Source organism: Ranitomeya imitator, chromosome 7 (assembly GCF_032444005.1).
Source record: "Ranitomeya imitator isolate aRanImi1 chromosome 7, aRanImi1.pri, whole genome shotgun sequence".
Classification (NCBI taxonomy): Eukaryota; Metazoa; Chordata; class Amphibia; order Anura; family Dendrobatidae; genus Ranitomeya; species Ranitomeya imitator.
In genome coordinates, this window is record NC_091288.1 from 90,235,439 (window position 1) to 90,255,209 (window position 19,771).

At 45.2% G+C, this 19,771-nt stretch overlaps 1 protein-coding gene across 3 annotated transcripts in view; it reads left to right on the plus strand.

Moving 5' to 3' along the window:
* Positions 1–19,771, plus strand: part of NBEAL1 (neurobeachin like 1) — a 287,965-nt gene that overhangs the window by 190,893 nt on the left and 77,301 nt on the right. For all 3 annotated transcript variants that reach the window (XM_069733637.1, XM_069733636.1, XM_069733638.1), the window contains 5 exons: positions 2,946–3,034; positions 7,645–8,223; positions 10,010–10,185; positions 10,291–10,441; positions 12,081–12,209. In XM_069733637.1, coding sequence (XP_069589738.1) covers positions 2,946–3,034; positions 7,645–8,223; positions 10,010–10,185; positions 10,291–10,441; positions 12,081–12,209 — 1,124 coding nt within the window. The remainder of the gene's footprint in view (positions 1–2,945; positions 3,035–7,644; positions 8,224–10,009; positions 10,186–10,290; positions 10,442–12,080; positions 12,210–19,771) is intronic.

Consider the following 19,771-nt stretch of genomic DNA (forward strand, 5'->3'; position numbering starts at 1 on the left):
GTGACGTCACCGCTGTGCTTTCCGGCTGGCCGGCGCTCACAGCCAGTGCAGAGAAGCAGAGCGCCGGGGACAGACAGCGTAATGTAAGTATGTAGTGTTTGTTTTTTTTTACTTTTACGATGGTAACCAGGGTAAACATCGGGTTACTAAGCGCGGCCCTGCGCTTAGTAACCCGATGTTTACCCTGGTTACCAGTGAAGACATCGCTGAATCGGCGTCACACACGCCGATTCAGCGATGTCTGCAGGGAGTCCAGCGACGAAATAAAGTGCTGGACTTTCTGCAGCGACCAACGACATCACAGCAGGATCCTGATTGCTGCTGCCTGTCAAACTGAATGATATCGCTAGCCAGGACGCTGCAACGTCACGGATCGCTAGCGATATCGTTCAGTGTGAAGGTACCTTTACTCTTTCTTCAGCGGCAACTCAATCTCTTCTCTGGTGGTTGTAGACAAAAATTTACATAAACAGATGAATTCCTTAATTGAATCGGATATCATGGTTCATTGCTACAAATGTAAGCCCTCAGGGATGTGGGGGCACATCTGTGAGATCTCCGTGGCCAAGGCTGATGTACAAGAGAAGAAAGATCTGGTCCTCCATCCTAAAGAAACTCTTTGAAGTTATGCAGTCTCTAAGGCTAGTTTCACACTAGCGTTTTGCCGAGCTGTGGACTTCCTCTGTGAAGCCCCGCCCACGGCAGCACCTCCGCTGCTCAGCTCCGCCTACGTCCGCATGCGGCCTGCGTACCTATCTTTAACATTAGGTACGCAGGTCGTGCGGATGTATGCGGATGCCTCCGCATGCGTCGTTTTGACATTGCGGAGAAAAAAAATTCCAACCAGCTGCGTTCGACGCAGGTCACCGCATCGTCAAAACAACGCATGCTGAGGCATCCACATACATCCGCACGACCTGGGTACCTAATGTTAAAGATGGGCACGCAGGCCGCATGCGGACGTAGGCGGAGCTGAGCGGCGGAGGTGCGGCCGTGGGCAGAGCTTCATGGAGGAAGTCCGCAGCTCGGCAAAACACTAGTGTGAAACTAGCTTTAGAAAGCTCCTGTCATTTATACATGGTCACGTAAAAGTCTTGTCAGACAACAGGGTTACTGTATCTTACATAAACCATCAGGGGGGAACTAGGCCTAGATCCCTAATGACACTGTCTGATCAGATCTTTCAGATGGCGCAGTCTCCTCTCTTATCTTTAACCGCGTTTCACATAAAGAGGGAAGAAAATTGCAAGCAGACTTTTTAAGCCACATCCAACTGAAATGGGGAGTGGACTCTGAATCGGAGAGTGTTCAATCAGATTGTGGATTGTGGGCTTCCAGACATAGATCTAATTAGTGACAGGAGAGAAAGGTGAGAAAATTCTGGTCACTGGGTCCCAGGGGATAGCTTCAAGACGTGGATGCCTTCCTGCTGAAATTAGATTTTGGTCTGGTATATGCCTTTCCTCTTATGATGCTGGTTGCTGGTTCCAGCAGTTCTAAAAGGGATTAGAGAAAATTGTCATTTAAATACATCCAATTGTGGAACATACTATCATTCCATTAACTATTGATAAAAATTAACTTTTGTTCATAGGAAAACCCCTTTAAAGAGGCTATAGGGTTGGTTTATTGCACAAATAGGGCACTCCCGGGAGACCTTAAAGCTCATTCTACTTGGGCTATTTCAACCTCCTACACAGAGAAAGCGGATGTCTCAATCAAACATTTATGTTTGTCTGCAACACAATCTTCACTTTGCACCTACTGTAGGCTCGATTGAGGTCTTCTGCTGATCTTCCCCTTGGGAGACTGGTTCTACAGGCTGTAGTCCCACCCGAAGTTTAAAGTTTCTCTGTGAATCTCTCAGGTGGTGCTGTCATTGGTGATGGGAAAAGACTAAATTACTTACCAGTAACAGGCTTTTCGAGAACCCATGACAGCACCCTTATATTCCCTCCTTTTACTGGTAATGAGTGGTCACTTTGTTTCCCTTGTGTTGTTGGATTCACGCAGTGTTTATAAGAAAATAACATGTTGTGTAATGGTGTATATAACCATTAAGTAGTGTTTTTTTCATGCTCTGTAAACAACTGATGTAGTGGAGAGGTACCAACCTTTTTAATGGTAGGTTTCCTCTTCTTAAAAGGCCTATCCCTTCTCTCAGGTGGTGCTGTCATGGATTCTGAAAAATCCCATTACCAGTAAGTAATTTAGTCTTTTCCAGATTTACATTGTTTAAACTCTGTTTTCTGGAAATGATGGAGGGCTGTACATCTAAATTGGCTACTGTTAAAACTGTTCAGAAATATGCTTTAAGATATATGCACGGGTTAATTGAATTGTGACTTAATGAATATTTTGAATAGTGGAATCTGTGTTATCTACTGTGTATGTAAGAGTAGTCATGTCTATGACAATTAGACTGCTGAGAAGAAAGTGCCCATCTACCATGAGCTTAGAGGCCTTGACAAAGACTACAAAATCTTAAGCTTTTTGTATGGGAAAAATACATAGTAAGTAGTGATGAGCGAGAATACTTGTTGCTCAGGTGGTCTCCGAGTATTTGTAACTGCTCGGAGATTTAGTTTTTGTTGACGCAGCTGCATGATTTACGGCTGCTAGCCAGCCTGAGTACATGTGGAGGTTGCCTGGTTGCTAGGGAATCCCCACATGTATTCAAGCTGTCTATCTGCTGTAAATCATGCAGCTGAGGCAAGGAAAACTAAATCTCCGAGCACTTACAAATACGCAGAGACCACCCTAGCGTGCTCGGGAAAACCCGAGCAACGAGTATACTCGCTCATCACTAATAGTAAGTTGACAGAGAATATCACCAGAAATTGTTAAAAATGTTTAACATAACCTATTGTTGTGAACTAGTTTTTTATTTTTTTGTTGACACATTCCCTTTAAGTGATCAAACCGTTTTGTCTTAAATAATACAGATCCAGTTATAAACTACAGAGACCTACTAGCAGTGGTTCACATGTCTTACAAGTTGGATCTCACGGTACGAGTTGCCATCTGCAGGAAGGTGAGTGTTAGCTTTTGTATTTAATGAATAGCATGCTATAAGAATGTCTTCTAGTTTTATAGAAATAAAGCATTATCACTATGTAAAAGAAAATTCTACTATTTCTAATATACTTTGTTTTAACTACATATTATTATTATTATTTATTATAGTGCCATTTATTCCATGGTGCTTTACATGTGAGAAGGGGTGTACATAATAAAAAACAAGTACAATAATCTTAATCAATACAAGTCACGACTGGTATATGAGGAGAGGACCCTACCCACGAGGGCTCACAATCTACAAGGGATGGGTGAGGGTAGAGCTGATCGTGCAGCGGTTTGGTCTATCGGTGGTTACTGCAGGTTGTAGGCTTGTCGGAAGAGGTAGGTCTTCAGGTTCTTTTTGAAGGTTTCCGCGGTAGGCGAGAGTCTGATATGTTGGGGTAGAGCGTTGCAGAGTATGGGGGATGCGCAGGAGAAATCTTGTATGCGATTGTGCGAAGAGGAGATAAAAGGGGAATATAGAAGACGATCTTGAGAGGATGGGAGGTTGCGTGCAGGTAAGTACTGGGAGATGAGGTGACAGATGTATGGAGGAGACAGGTTGTGCATGACTTTGTATGCCATGGTGTTAGAGTTTTGAACTGAGTCTTTGGGTAATGGGGAGCCAGTGCAGGGATTAACAGAGGGGAGTGGCTGGGGAATAGCGGGGGGACAGGTGGATTAGTTTGGCAGCAGAGTTTAGAATAGATTGGAGGGATGCGAGAGTGTTAGAGGGGAGGCCACAGAGCAGGAGGTTGCAGTAGTCAAGGCGGGAGATGATGAGGGCATGGACTAGGGTTTTTGCAGATTCTTGGTGGAGGAATGTACGGATCCGGGAAATATTTTTGAGTTGAAGTCGACAGGAAGTGGAAAGGGCTTGGATATGTGGTTTGAAGGAGAGATCAGTGTCAAGGATTACACTGAGGCAGCGAGCTTGTGGGACAGGGGAGAGTGGGCAGCCATTTACTTTAATGGATAGGTCTGTTGGGGGAGTCAAGTGAGATGGGGGAAAGATTATGAATTCTGTTTTGTCCATATTAAGTTTTAGAAATCTAGCTGAGAAGAAGGATGAAATAGCAGACAGACATGTTGGGATTCTGGTTAGTAGGGTGGTGATATCTGGTCCCAGAGATGTAGATCTGTGTGTCGTCAGCATAGAGATGATACTGAAAGCCGTGAGATTCTATGAGCTGTCCCAGGCCGAAGGTATAAATGCAGAAGAGCAGGGGCCCTAGGACTGAACCTTGCGGGACTCTGACAGATAGGGGAGGTGAGGAGGTGGTGTGTGAGTGGGAGATGCTGAATGTCTGGTCTGTTAGGTATGACAAGATCCAGGATAGGGCCAAGTCTGTGATGCAAAGGGATGAGAGGGTCTGTAATAATAGGGAATGGTCCACTGTGTCAAAGGCAGAGGACTGGTCCTGGAGGAGGAGGACAGATTAGCGTCGCTTGGCCTTGGTGGTTAATTGGTGACCTTAGGGTAGTTCCAGTGGAGTGGTGTGAACGGAAGCCAGATTGTAAGCTGTCAAAGAGGAAGCAAGAAGAGAGGTGGGAGGAAAGTTCAAGATGGACGTGTTGTTCCAGTAGTTTTGAGGCATAGGGGAGAAGTGATATAGGGCGATAGCTAGATACAGAAGATGGGTCAAGAGGACTTTTTGTGGATAGGTGTGATTGAGGCATATTTAAAGCTTGAGGGGAAGACACCAGTTAGTGATAGGTTGAAGAGATGGGTTAGGGTTGGGATGAAGACTGTGGTGAGGTTTGGGATGGGATTGGGTCAAGTGCCCAGGTGGTGAGATGCGATTTTGAGAGTAGAGTGGAGAGTCGATCTTCTGGGGGTTGTTGACCAAAACGGTCTCTGATGTTATCAATCTTCTGCTTGAAAAATGAGGCAAAGTCTTCGGCCCGAAATGAGTGGAGAGGGAGGGTGTGCTGGGGGACGGAGGAGAGAATTGAAAGTGTTGAATAACTCTCTAGAGTTTTGAGACGGGGAGGATATGAGAGATGAGAAGTAGATTTGTTTTGCTGCAGCGAATGAGGCCTTGAAAGTAGTGAGGGACTGTTTGAATGCGATGAATTGCTCATTGGCAGACCTGGGCAAGATGCGGCTCGCGGGCGGCATCCGGCCCGCCTGATGATTTTAAGCGGCCCGCCAGCTAGCTGTCACTTCTGACAGCCGCCCTCGGCACCGCTCGGCCAGCCGCTTCTGAGGAGGAGCAGATCCGGGTTGATTACCTATTTATCGGTGGCGGCGGCGGCCGCCATCTTCCCGAGGCCGCGCGTTCGCAGATGGAGTGCTCTGCTTCACGGGGCTTCAGGAAAATGGCCGCGGGAGGCCCCGCGTGCGCAGATGGAGATCGCGGCGGCCATTTTCCTGAAGCCGAGTTTGCAGATTTAGATCTCGCCACACCGCATCACCCCACCTCTGCCGACACCATGCCTCCTGTGACCCTGCTCTGCCACCGCCAGCCCTCAGGTAAGAATCTTACCGTAAGATACTGTAAATTCGGACAATAAGACGGACCCCCATCTTATAAAAAAATCTTTTTTTCTGCAATTTTCACCCCAAATTTGGGTGCGCCTATATGGTCCGGTGCGTATTATAGTCCGAAAAATAGGTAATTATATTAGTTCGGCCCTCTAAAACCATCCTACTTTCTCATGCGGCCCCATGGCAAAATTAATTGCCCACCCCTGCTCATTGGAGTGGGATCTTTTCCATCTTCGCTCAGAAGCCCTGAAAGCCCACCTCCGTTCTTTGGTCAGGCTGGTGTGCCAGGTCTGTCTGTTGATTTTGCGAGCTTTGGTATGTGTGAGAGGGGCAACCGATTCCAGAGCTACAGCTATTGTGTTGTACAAAGTGGCAGCCGCATCCTCATTGTGTAGCGAACTTATGTCTGTAAAAGGGAGGAGGGAATCAGAGAGTGAGTGTAGATCAAGGTGTTTAAGATTTCTGCGAGGGTGTGCAAGTTTGTGGGGTGGGGATTGTGGACAAGGAGTGTAGAGGGAAGAGAATGTGAGTAGGTTATGTAACGAAAGAGGGAGGGGCAAGTTAGAGAGGTTCGATCGGGAGCAGAGGCGGGTGAAGATGAGGTTCAATGTGTGGCCATCTTTGTGAGTGGCTGCAGAAGACCATTGAGCGAGGCCGAAGGAGGACGTGTGAGATAGAAGCTTAGTGGCAGCTGAGAGGGAAGTGTCAATGGGAATGTTGAAGTCGCCAATGGTGATAGTGGGAATGTCTGTGGAAAGGAAATGAAGTAGCCAGGTGGTAAAATTGTCAAAGAAGGTAGTGGCTAGTCCTGGGGGACGGTAAATGACAGCCAGTTGGAGGTTGGAGGGGGAGAAGATGCGCACGGAGTGCACCTCAAAGGAAGGGAGGGTAACAGAGGTTGGCAGTGGGATTGGGGTGAAGGAGCAGTTATCTGACAGGAGAAAACTAACTCCACCACCATGCTTGCTGGGGGCGGGGGCGGGGGGGATGGGGAGGTGGAATCCACCATACGAGAGTGCAGCTGGAGAGGCTGTGACAGAGGGGGTGGGCCAGGTTTCGATGATGGCGTGGAAGGAAAGTTTGTGAGTAATGAAAAGATCATGGATGTAGGAAAGTTTGTTGCAGACAGAGCGAGGTTTCCATAGTGCTCCTGTTAGTGGGACTGGGGAAGCAGGGGCTGGGCGAATGGGTATAAGCTTAGAGAGGTTACGGAAAGTTGTGATAGAGCGTCGATGGGAGGTAGGAATGACTGTGGGAATGTGGTGAGGAGGACCAGGATTTGGAGCAATATCACCGGCAGTGAAGGAGGAGCAGGGAAAGTGTTAGCAGGTGGGAGCAAGAGAGAGCATGAACGTATAATTGGAAATCTATTTATGACTGGTAACACATCACGTTCAGAGGCTTCAGACTAGGTAATTCTCTGAGGCTATGTGCACACGTTGCGGATTCTCTGCGGATCCGCAGCATTTTTTGCAGTGCAGAAACGCTGCAGATCCGCAATTGATTTACAGTACAATGTAAATCAATGAGAAAAAAAAAATTCTGTGCACACTTTGAAAACCGAAGGGGTAAAAAACGCAGCAAATCCGCAAGAAAACCGCAGCAATAACGCACAAAAAACGCTGTGGAACCGCACAAAAAACACGACAAATCCGCAGGTGCGTTTTCTGCCAGGAGAGGCAGAAATTCCTAAGCCTAATCCGCAACGTGTGCACATAGCCTGAGAGCTAAACCACCTTGGGTCCAGATTGTTAGTAGCGTACCATCAGTGATATTTATGATGGTGCCATTGGATTGACGGAGTACAATTGTATCCACATCTGAGCTCAGCATAGGACTAGCTATATGTTTGTGTATGGCCTCTAAATGTAAATTAAGTATTTCTCATACACTGTTGGCATATAATTTGCAATGTTCGATAAAACTGTAAAGTATCTAGTAGTGTTAGAGCACCTATCACCTCAACTTTCTTTGTTTATTCTGGAGGAGTATATATTTTTTTTGTAAATTATTATAATTTTCATCATACTTGCACAGTTCTATTTTATTTATTTTTGTCCAAATACTAATGATGCCATATTATTACTATCTAGGTTCTTCAAATCCTCCAGTTCCACCCAGATGCAGCTTCACAAATTGCCCATCAAGTTGGCTGGCAGGATACTTTTGTACGGTTCTTCATGAAGGAAAACTCTGAATTTAGGAGCAGTGCTAAAATGAATTGCCAACACATTATTAAAGAAGAAGATAAAAATTCCAGGGTTGAAGAGTCACAAAGAAGTCATTTAGAGAACGTTGCTTTGGATAAATCGAACATTTCAGATAACGGTACATACAACAGCTGGTGTCCTGAAGAAGCCAGATCCCTCAATACAAGCATCCAGTCTACAAGCACACTCCTGGATGAAAGTGGCCCATCTTTTAGTGAAGCTCAGCTTCACGTAGAGGACCCAGAAGTGTGGCCTAGTGATCATTCACATCTCACTTTAGAACTGGCTAATATAGAATTAGGAGATGGTGAAAACCAGACTCCAGAAAGCTCACCGAGTACACCTTCACCTGTAGAATCCTCCAAGTCATTTAATGTAGATCGTCTCGAGAAGGATTCTTCCAGCACAAACATTCTGTTTAGGGATGATCTCTCCCTTAGCGTGAACTTAGAAAGCAAAGAGGTAAGGAATCTTTTTATTTCTGTGTTTCCAATACCATTTGGGGTTGTATAACCAACTTTACAGACAGATCAAATTTGCAATTTAATATTAAAGGACTATCCAGAACTTTATAATTTTCTCTTTCGCTTCATTGGGGGACACAGAATACCATGGGTGTATGCTGCTGCCACTAGGAGGTTGACACTATGCAGAAAGCTATTCAGTTTTAACCTAGTGTCAGTAGGAAGTGGACACAGGGCTGCCCTCAGCCACGTATCTACCTTTAGGTTTTGTTGTTTTATTAAAAATCTGCAATTTAATATTAAACTTTACAATTTTCTCTCTCTCTTCTTTGGGGGACACAGAAAACCATGAATGTATGCTGCTGCCACTAGGAGGTTGACACTATGCAAAAGAGTTAGCTCATCCCCAGCAGTGTATATCCGCCTACTGGCAGTAAGCTATTCAGTTTTAGCTTAGTGTCAGTAGGAAGTGGACACAGGGCTGCCCTCAGCCCCCTTTCTACATTTAGGTTTTGTTGTTTTGTTTAAAATCTGCAATTTAATATTCAAGGACTATCCAGAACTTTTTAATTTTTTTACTATGGGCCTAAGAACTAACAGTCACCGATCTCCGCCAAAACAAAACAGTCTGGGACCGCTCCTGCTTTCGATTTAGTAGCTTCCACAGAGCAGCAGGGAGCCGGCTGTCAATCCGCATTATGTCGGCGGTCACGCCCCTTCAACAGAGTTGCCCAGAAGAGGAAGAGTTGCACTGTTGATGTGGAGCAGCTGAATTGCCTTCAGAAGTGGTCTATGACCGTTCTCAACGGACGCCAGGAAGAACATAAATAAAAAATAAAATTATTCTTGGATAACTCCTTTAAATGGGTTGCTCATGCATTTAATATTGATGATCTACCCATAAAATGGGTCATTAACGTCGGATTGGAGGGGATCAAACACCTGGCACTCTGACATATCAGCTGTTTTTAGCTTTGCCGGTGGCTGCATGTAAATAGTAAATGAAGCCGGAAAAGCTCAGCCGTGTTCTGTGTGTAACAACCACCACCGTGTAATGGAGACCATCTCCGATTCAATAGAATAGAAGCTGATCTGCAGTACTCTGATACAGCGACTACACAGTGCTTAGAGTTGTGCTATTCAGCTCTAATCAATGTTTAGGTTTTAGCCACCACCAGTGCTAATAACAGCTTGTCTGTGGGGGTGCGCAGTGCTGGAACCCCCATTGATCCAATATTTATGACCTATTGTCCGGACAAGTGTAAATCAAGTGACTCTGTGGACAGAACAATATTCACAATTCTCCTGTGACTTGGCAGTAAATGGGGCACAATAGGACGATCAAATGTATTGCAGGCTTATAAAGAGATTCGCAAGATGTTCCACCAACACAATGGCGAGACATCCTCTCCATCTACCCATCGGGCAGCACGGTGGCGCAGTGGTTAGCACAGCAGACTTGCAGCGCTGGATTAAAACCCCACTAAAGACCACATCTGCAAAGAGTTTGTATGTTCTCTCAGTGTTTGCGTGGGTTTCCTCCTGGTACTCCGGTTTCCTCCCATTTTGTGAGCTCCAACGGTGACAGGGATGATAATGTGTGCAACCTGTAAAGAGCTGCGGAATATGTTAGCGCTATATAAAAATAAAGATTATTATTATTATTACCCACTTATCAAGGTACTTGCATATACAAAAAGCAAATAACAATGTCATCGTAGTTACGCTGTGTTTAGATGCTTGCCTAACCTGTGCTCTCCTTTACATAAAATCAATTTTTTCAGGATTGTGAAGAGGAGCTTGTACAGCTTCTTACAGACATCCTGCTGTGTCTAATGTGGAAAGGCCTTGAGAAATCTGATAATGCTACTTGGGTAGAAAGAGGACAAGTATTTGCAGCAGTAACCAGCCTTGAGATGGCGAACGAATTGCTACGACCCTCAGATGAAATCAAACTAAAGTATGTACATTTTTATTGCAATTACTTAGTTTTTGACTTGTCCCTTACATATTAACATTGTCTTTGTATCTTTCATGACTTTGACCCCATAATGTTTTTCTTTAGCTTATTGGAGAAAATGCCAGAATGGGCTGTAACTGAAAATCGAGATCCCAAGACCCAGGTCAATGCAGAAAATGCAAACAGACTATTGCACATAGTGCAAGATTTCCTACAAGCTGAAGGTCGGGTCAATTCTTCTTTATGGACAGAAAAGGTTAGGTTTATCTGCACTCATATTTTTCTGTTTTCTGACAAGTGTAGCAAGCTCATTACATTAAAATCTGAATATGCAAATTTCCTCTTCAGAGAAGAACAGGACAGGGACTCTTGTGGCACTATTGGAAGCAGCAATCGTAAAAGTCAATGTCACACCTTTAATAAGAGAATTGATCATTCCCATAGGGGGCAATAGAGTTCCTGCCATCTTTCTCTCTGAAGAAGATAATTTCACATTGAAATTCGCAGAGGAGTGTTGCATGGCCTTTAACTCTCACTATGTCAATTTCTTGCTCTTAACATGGAGAAATTGTACCCCTTAACACCCTGTGAAAGGCCTTTTAGCTAAGATCAAGTACTGGTGCAATAATGCACACTGTGGGAATCTTCGGAGTGTACACTGGGTGACCATATGGTCATCCGGTCAGGTGATCTCCAACCAGACCTTTTGGCTAGGGTGGGGATTTTTTAAGCTTTTCAGCAGAAGGTCTTATCAGTATTACACTGAAAAACACACTTTTTTTTTTTTTTTCACTGAGTCGTCACTTTTTACACATATGTCTGTCACAAGGACTCTTTTGGAATCCGGTTCCCCTCTTGATCGATCTAGAGAGGACGTGCACATCAATCAGACTCCACGCCACCATGCAAATCCCTGGCTCTCCTCTGGGAGGAGTTCTGATTTAGACTGGGCCCCATAGTTCCACTGGGGTGGTAGCCCAGATGGCTGCTGGGAGCACCATCATCTCTCCCGATTCCAATCCCTGTTTTTTTGCTGTGGCCTTCTGGTCTAGAGGGATGGGGAAAGATTGATTGGGGGCCATTCTTCTTTTGGAGTTGGCTGCGATAGACCACAATCTTGTGCACTTTTTTGTGGCACTACTCACATTTTTAATGCACTTGGGTGGAGACCACGATCTTTGGCTTACATAATACCAAAGTCTTTTTATTTTTTAAAGGACAGATGATACCAAATGTTTATATTACTCCTCCTTAACATTAGATCAAATTTATTGGCTTAATATGCTGCCCCATGTGGAGCACCTGTGTTGCCGCCATCGTAACTACATGGGTCCACTGCATCGGGTAGGGCATTTGTTTGGAGGCCTGGGCAGGTAAACATCGCTGCCTTTTTCTGCCGTTTTTGAATTTTTGGAAGATTTTTAAGTCCTCTTTTTATGGTTTTGCTGTTTAGTGTAGAGTTCGCCATGTGGAGGTATAATCTTACTAGTCAAAATGACTTTGAACGCATTTGTGCTGTTTTGGCTGAAAGAATATAGCAAACTTTTATCTGAAAGTCTGGTTTATTAGTTTTAAAAGTGCCACTTCCCTCCCAACTGTCTTCATGAAGATGATTGATGCAATGCTGCTTATATGCACCTGTCATACCTGGCCGTTAATAGGGGGAGGTGCAGGAGGTGTTCACCTTCAGGAATACATCGGAGGTATAATCTGTGTGTACAAAGTCGTGTAATGCTGTGTCATCAGTACTAACTTCATCCATACTGATGACACCTCATGTCATGTTTTGAGCAGAGGGACAATTTATAATTTGCTTATCCAACAGATTTTCTGAGTTTTAAAGCTAAGAAAGTGTACAGTATATTTCAATATAAACCTTTCTGTTTACTCTGCAGCTGCTGGAGGAGATAGTTACACTCATGGACAGCCTGTCAGTGTGGTACCCGGCCGGTCTTGAATCAGAGACCCTGTCTCAAGTAGAGTTCCGTCTTCTGCTTGGATTCATCGGACAGGACAATCTTCAGGTTTGTTGGATGTTTCTCAGAGGTGTTATCTATTGTCCCTAATACAAGAACAGCGGAGGTTGTGACACTCAACTTTAAGGAGTGTTCTCATGTTTCTTCATAAGCGCGATACTCCTCTGTCTCACAGTTTTCTGGTTGCTTATGGAGGTGCGCTTCTGAAGATTGACAATTTTGACCAGCAGCATGGTTGTGCCACTGGTCCGAACCAAGATCTTTCCTATGCTGCTAGCTGAAGTAGCTGTGCCTCTGTTGTATGGGAAAATTGCAGGGGGACTGAGGCTGGTCATATCCAGCGATGCAGGCAGCTTCAGCGTCAGGTGGGCAGGCTGTAAAGCATAGAGCCTCCTCGCAACACACTCTCCTTACATAAATAATTAACCACTCTGAAACCGCAGAGCGGCTGATAACACAGGGAGCAAGTTATACACAACAGAAATAAAAATCCCTCCATTCTTAATAATGGTAGAGATTTCTAATGAAAGGAAGATTGCGGAGTTGCTTCTTAAAATTCTTTCTGATGGGTTGTAAAGTTTTCACGTATTTCCATCAGACCCAGATTGATATGACGACTTCTTCAGTGATGACTTGTCTGCAGATTTTACAACAGACCCATTTGACGACTTACGTTTTCAGCACCATACCCACTTGTTCCCAGCCTGCACAAGCTCTTTCCTGCTAATGCACCAATAGTCATCATGTAGTTGCCATAGTTGTCCCTATTACTGCACCTGCTGTCTGGCAGAGTAACAGTGCTTCTCTTAGTGCACCACATAGTAATAATGCCCACCACAATGTCCCATTCATGGTAACAATGCCTCCCTAGTGCCCTCTAGACAGTAGTATTGCCCTCTGTGGGCCCCTCTGACAGTTGTTATACCCTGAGTGCCCCAATAAAGTGCATTTTGGCCACAATGACTAAAAAAATAATAATGCCCTTGAATGTCCATTGAAGAATTACTGTTGCCCCAGGTGCCCCTAAAGAGTATAATGACCCCTCAGTGCTACACAAAAAGTAATAATGCTACCTGAGCTCCCCTTTCAAAATCCTGTCCTGAGTGTCCCACCAAACATAATATTGCCTATCGAATTCCTTATAGTAAGTATATGTCCTGAGTCCCGCACATATACAGTCATGGCCAAAAGTATTGATACCCCTGCAATTCTGTCAGATAATACTCCTTTTCTTCCTGAAAATGATTGCAATCACAAATTCTTTGGTATTATTATCTTCATTTAATTTGTCTTAAATGAAAAAACACAAAAGAGAATGAAGCAAAAAGTAAAACATTGATCATTTCACTCAAAACTCCAAAAATGGGCCAGACAAAAGTATAGGCACCCTCAGCCTAATACTTGGTTGCACAACCTCTAGCCAAAATAACTGCGACCACCCGCTTCCGGTAACCAATGAGTTTTTTACAATGCTCTGCTGGAATTCTAGACCATTCTTCGTTGGCAAACTGCTCCAGGTCCCTGATATTTGAAGGGTGCCTTCTCCAAACTGCCATTTTTAGATCTCTCCACAGGTGTTCTATGGGATTCAGGTCTGGACTCATTGCTGGCCACCTTAGAAGTCTCCAGTGCTTTCTCTCAAACCATTTTCTAGTGCTTTTTGAAGTGTGTTTTGGGTCATTGTCCTGCTGGAAGACCCATAACCTCTGAGGGAGACCCAGCTTTCTCACACTGGGCCCTACATTATGCTACAAAATGTGTTGGTAGTCTTCAGACTTCATAATGCCATGCACACGGTCAAGCAGTCCAGTGCCAGAGGCAGCAAAGCAACCCCAAAACATCAGGGAACCTCGGCCATGTTTGACTGTAGGGACCGTGTTCTTTTCTTTGAATGCCTCTTTTTTTCTCCTGTAAACTATGTTGATGCCTTTGCCCAAAAAGCTCTACTTTTGTCTCATCTGACCAGAGAATATTCTTCCAAAACGTTTTAGGCTTTTTCAGGTAAGTTTTGGCAAACTCCAGCCTGGCTTTTTTATGTCTCGGGGTAAGAAGTGGGGTCTTCCTGGGTCTCCTACCAGACAGTCCATTTTCATTCAGATGCTGACGGATAGTACGGGTTGACACTGTTGTACCCTCGGACTGCAGGGCAGCTTGAACTTGTTTGGACGTTAGTCGAGGTTCTTTATCCAACATCCGCACAATCTTGCATTGAAATCTCTTGTCAATTTTTCTTTTCCGTCCACATCTAGGGAGGTTAGCCACAGTGCCATGGGCTTTAAACTTCTTGATGACACTGCGCACAGTACACACAGGAACATTCAGGTCTTTGGAGATGGACTTGTAGCCTTGAGATTGCTCATGCTTCCTCACAATTTGGTTTCTCAAGTCCTCAGACAGTTCTTTGGCCTTCTTTCTTTTCCCCATGCTTAATGTGGTACACACAAGGACACAGGACAGAGGTTGAGTCAACTTTAATTCATGTCAACTGGCTGCAAGTGTGATTTAGTTATTGCCAACACCTGTTAGGTGCCACAGGTAAGTTACAGGTGCTGTTAATTACACAAATTAGAAAAGCATCACATGATTTTTTGAACAGTGCCAATACATTTGTCCACCCCCTTTTTATGTTTGGTGTGGAATTATATCCAATTTGGCTTTAGGACAATTCTTTTTGTGTTTTTTCATTTAAGACAAATTAAATGAAGATAATAATACCAAATAATTTGTGTTTGCAATCATTTTCAGGAAGAAAATGAGTATTATCTGACAGAATTGCAGGGGTGTCAATACATTTGGCCATGACTGTAGTAATACTCCATGACTCCCACATAAAGTAATAATGCCCCCAGACCGCACTCCACATATTGTAATAATGCCCTCTAACTCCCTCCAACATATAGATATAATTCCCCAACCACCCCCACCCCCCCAAATCCACCCATACATTATTATTTATTTCTACAGCACCAATGATTCCATGGTGCCCTACATGAGGGGTTACATGCAAAATCCGAATATCACTTACGGTAAACATACTAACAATGACAGACTGATACAGAGGGGCGAGGACCCTGCCCTTGCAGGCTTAGGTACCGTCACACTCAGCAACTTTGCAAAGAGAAAAACAACAATCCGTGACATTTCAGCGTCCTGGATAGCGATCTCGTTGTGTTTGACACGCAGCAGCGATCTGGATCCCGCTGTGCCATCGCTGGTCGGAGCTAGAAGTCCAGAACTTTATTTGGTCGTCAGGTCGGCGTGTATCGTCATGTTTGACATCAAAAGCAACTACGCCAACAACGTTTTACATGGAGCTAACAACCAGCGAGAACGAGAAGTGAGTCGCCGTTACGTCACTGGATCGCTCCTGCATCGTTCTGGAGTTGCTGTGTTTGACGTCTCTACAGCGACCTAAACAGTGACGCTCCAGCAATCTAGTTTAGGTCGGCTCATTGTCTATATCGCTGCAGCGTCGCTGAGTGTGACGGTACCTTTACACTTACAGGATTATAGGGAAGGAGACAATAGGTTGGGGGGTTGAAGTAGCACCAGTGGTGTTGAGGTGACTGCATGGTCATTGCAGGCTCTACGATTTCTTGAAGAGATGGGATTTAAGGTTCTGATCTGAAGAATCCGAATGTGGTAGATAATCTGACATGTTGGGGCACAAAATTCTAGAGGATGGAGGACGCTCAGGAGCAGTCTTGGAGGCGATTCGGTGAGGAACGAATAGGTGTGAAGGAGAGAAGATCTGGGGAGGACTGGAGATTATGGGAGGGAAGATGTCTGAAGATTAGTTTGGAGATGTACAGAAGAGAAAGGTTATGGACGGCTTTGTAGTTCGGTGTTAGTAGTTTGAACTTGATGCTCTGGAGAATTGAGAGCCAATGAAGGGATTTGTGGAGGAGTAGTGAGAAGAGAGATGAATTAGGCTAGTTTCCCATTTGCGGTCGGGAGGGCTGCGGATGGCAGCGTACTTCTTCCCTTCTTCCTCCTTGAAGCCCCACCTACTTCTCCATGCGTCCTGCGTTTCCCTGCGTGCCTATCTTTACATTAGGTACGCAGGAACATGCATTGTATGCGGATGCATCCACATGCAGCCATAGATACACAGGGAAACGCAGGACACATACAGAAGTAGGTGGAGCGTAGGCGGAGCTTCAGGGAGGAGGAAGGGAGGAAGAAAACTGCCACCCGCAGCCCTCCTGAATGCAAATGTGAAACCAGCCTTAGTTGGGCAGCATAGTTAAGGACTAACTGGATAGGTGCGAGAGTGTTAGCAGGAGGCCACAGAGGAGGATGTTGCAGTAGTCGAGGCGGGAGATGATGAGGGCATGCACAAGCATTTTAGTAGACTGAGGGTTGAGAAAAGGACGGATTCTGGAAATAATTTTGAACTGGAGGCAACAGGAGGTGGAAAAAGCTTGGATGTGCGGTTTGAAGGACAATGCAGAGTCAAGTGTTACTCCGAGGCAGGGGATTTCCTGTACAGGGGAAATAACATTATAATAATATTTCCTGACACAAAAAGTATTCATGTGTCAGAGTATATGTATTTTATTTTTAATTTTATGGGATTCTATAATTTATTTATGAGGAACATTATTGGTATATGTGGATGGACTCTAGGCATTTTTACAATTTGAGTGTGGAAAAGCTTGGGGAATTAATATACTAGATGGTGGCCCGATTCTAACGCATCTGGTATTCTAGAATATTTCTAGTAGTATATAGCACAGCCCACACGGTATATAGCACAGCCCACACGGTATATAGCACAGCCCACGCGGTATATAGCACAGCCACGAGGTATATAGCACAGCCACGTAGTATATTGCCCAGCCACATAGTATATTGCACAGCCCACGTAGTATATAGCACAGAGACGTAGTATATAACACAGGCCACACAGTATGTAACACAGGTCACGCAGTATGTAACACAGGCCACGCAGTATGTAAGGCTGGTTTCACATTTGCGTTTTTTTTTTTTCCCGGTAAAAAACGCAAAAAAAGCATGCGTTTTTTCCCCTATATTTAACATTAAAAACGCATGCTTTTTTTTTTGCATGCGTTTTGACGTGTTTTTGCAACGCATGTGTTTTTTCTCTGCATGCGTTGTTGCAGAAATGCAACATGTAGTAATTTTTGCGGCGTTTTTTTTTTTTGCCGCAAAAAACGCATGCGTTTTTTCGCGGCAAAAAACGTATTGATGTCTATGTAAACGCATGCGTTTTTAAGCACATGCGTTTGCATGCGTTTTTATAGAAAAACACAAGAAAACACCCTAACCCAAACTCTAACCCTAACGCGCCCCCCTAACGCGCCCCCCTAACGCATTTCTGTTTATAGTGGGTTTTCTAGTTGATTTTGATGATTGGCAGCTGTCACACACTTCTCATCATGCGTTTCAAAAAACGCAAACGCAGGAAAAAACGCTTGTAAACGCGTCAAAACGCCGCGTTTGCGTTAAAACATGCAAAAACGCATGCGCCTAAAAAACGCAGCGTTTAAACGCGATTTTGCACCAAATGCATTTAAATGTGTTTGCGTTTAAAATGCTGCAGATCAAAACGCAAGTGTGAAACCAGCCTAACACAGGCAACACAGTATGTAACACAGGCCACGTAGTATATTGCACAGCCACGTAGTATATTGCACAGCCACGTAGTATATTGCACAGCCCACGTAGTATATTGCACAGCCCACGTAGTATATTGCACAGCCCACGTAGTATATTGCACAGCCCACGTAGTATATAGCACAGACGTAGTATATAGCACAGCCCATGCAGTATATAACACAGCCCACGCAATATATACAGTTGTGGCCAAAAGTATTGACACCCCTGCAATTCTGTCAGATAATACTCAGTTTCTTCCTGAAAATGATTGCAATCACAAATTCTTTGGTACTATTTTCTTAATTTAATTTGTCTTAAATGAAAAAAACACAAAAAGAATTGTCCTAAAGCCAAATTGGATATACCGTATATACTCGAGTATAAGCCGAGATTTTCAGCCCAAATTTTTGGGCTGAAAGTGCCCCCCTCGGCTTATACTCGAGTCATGGTAGCGGTGGGGTCGGCGGGTGAGGGGGTGAGGGCGCTGAGGTATACTTACCTAGTCCCAGCGATCCTCGCGCTGTCCCTGCCGTCCCACGGGCTTCGGCGCTGCAGTTTCTTCCTCTCTTCAGCGGTCACGTGGGACCGCTCATTACAGAAATGAATAAGCGGCTCCACCTCCCATAGGGGCGGAGCCGCTTATTCATTTCTCTAATCAGCGGTGCCGGTGACCGCTGATAGAGAAAGAAGCTGCGGCACCGAAGACAGGAGGGGACAGCGCGAGGATCGCCAGGACTAGGTAAGTATAGCATATTCACCTGTCCTCGTTCCAGCCGCCGGGCGCCGATCCATCTTCCCCGCCGGTGCCTCCATCTTCCCGGCGTCTCTGCTCTCTGACTGTTCAGGCAGAGGGCGCGATGACGCATACAGTGTGCGCGGCGCCCTCTGCCTGATCAGTCAGAGCAGAGACGCCGGGAAGATGGAGGCGCCGGAACGAGACGCCGGGAGCTGCAATCAAGGGAGGTGAGTATGTGTTTTTTTTTCTTTATTGCGGCAGCGGCGGCACAAATTTATGTGGAACATCTATGGGGCACAGTGAACGGTGCAGAGCACCGTATATGGCACAGCACAGCTATGGGGCACAGTGAACGGTGCAGAGCACCGTATATGGCACAGCACAGCTATGTATGGGGCACAGTGAACGGTGCAGAGCACCGTATATGGCACAGCACAGCTATGGGGCACAGTGAACGGTGCAGAGCACCGTATATGGCACAGCACAGCTATGGGGCACAGTGAATGGTGCAGAGCACCGTATATGGCACAGCACAGCTATGTATGGGGCACAGTGAACGGTGCAGAGCACCGTATATGGCACAGCACAGCTATGGGGCACAGTGAACGGTGCAGAGCACCGTATATGGCACAGCACAGCTATGGGGCACAGTGAACGGTGCAGAGCACCGTATATGGCACAGCACAGCTATGGCACAGCACAGCTAACGGTGCAGAGCACCGTATATGGCACAGCACAGCTATGGGGCACAGTGAACGGTGCAGATCACCGTATATGGCACAGCACAGCTATGGGGCACAGTGAACGGTGCAGAGCACCGTATATGGCACAGCACAGCTATGTATGGGGCACAGTGAACGGTGCAGAGCACCGTATATGGCACAGCTATGGGGCACAGTGAACAGTGCAGAGCACCGTATATGGCACAGCTAGGGGGCACAATGAACGGTGCAGAGCACTATATGGTTCACACCTATGGGGAAATATGAACGGTGCAGAGCACTATATGGCACAGCTATGGGGAAATAACGATCTATTTTTATTTTTGAAATTCACCGGTAAATGCTGCATTTCCACCCTAGGCTTATACTCGAGTCAATAAGTTTTCCCAGTTTTTTGTGGCAAAATTAGGGGGGTCGGCTTATACTCGGGTCGGCTTATACTCGAGTATATACGGTAATTCCACACCAAACATAAAAAGGGGGTGGACAAAAGTATTGGCATTGTTCGAAAAATCATGTGATGCTTCTCT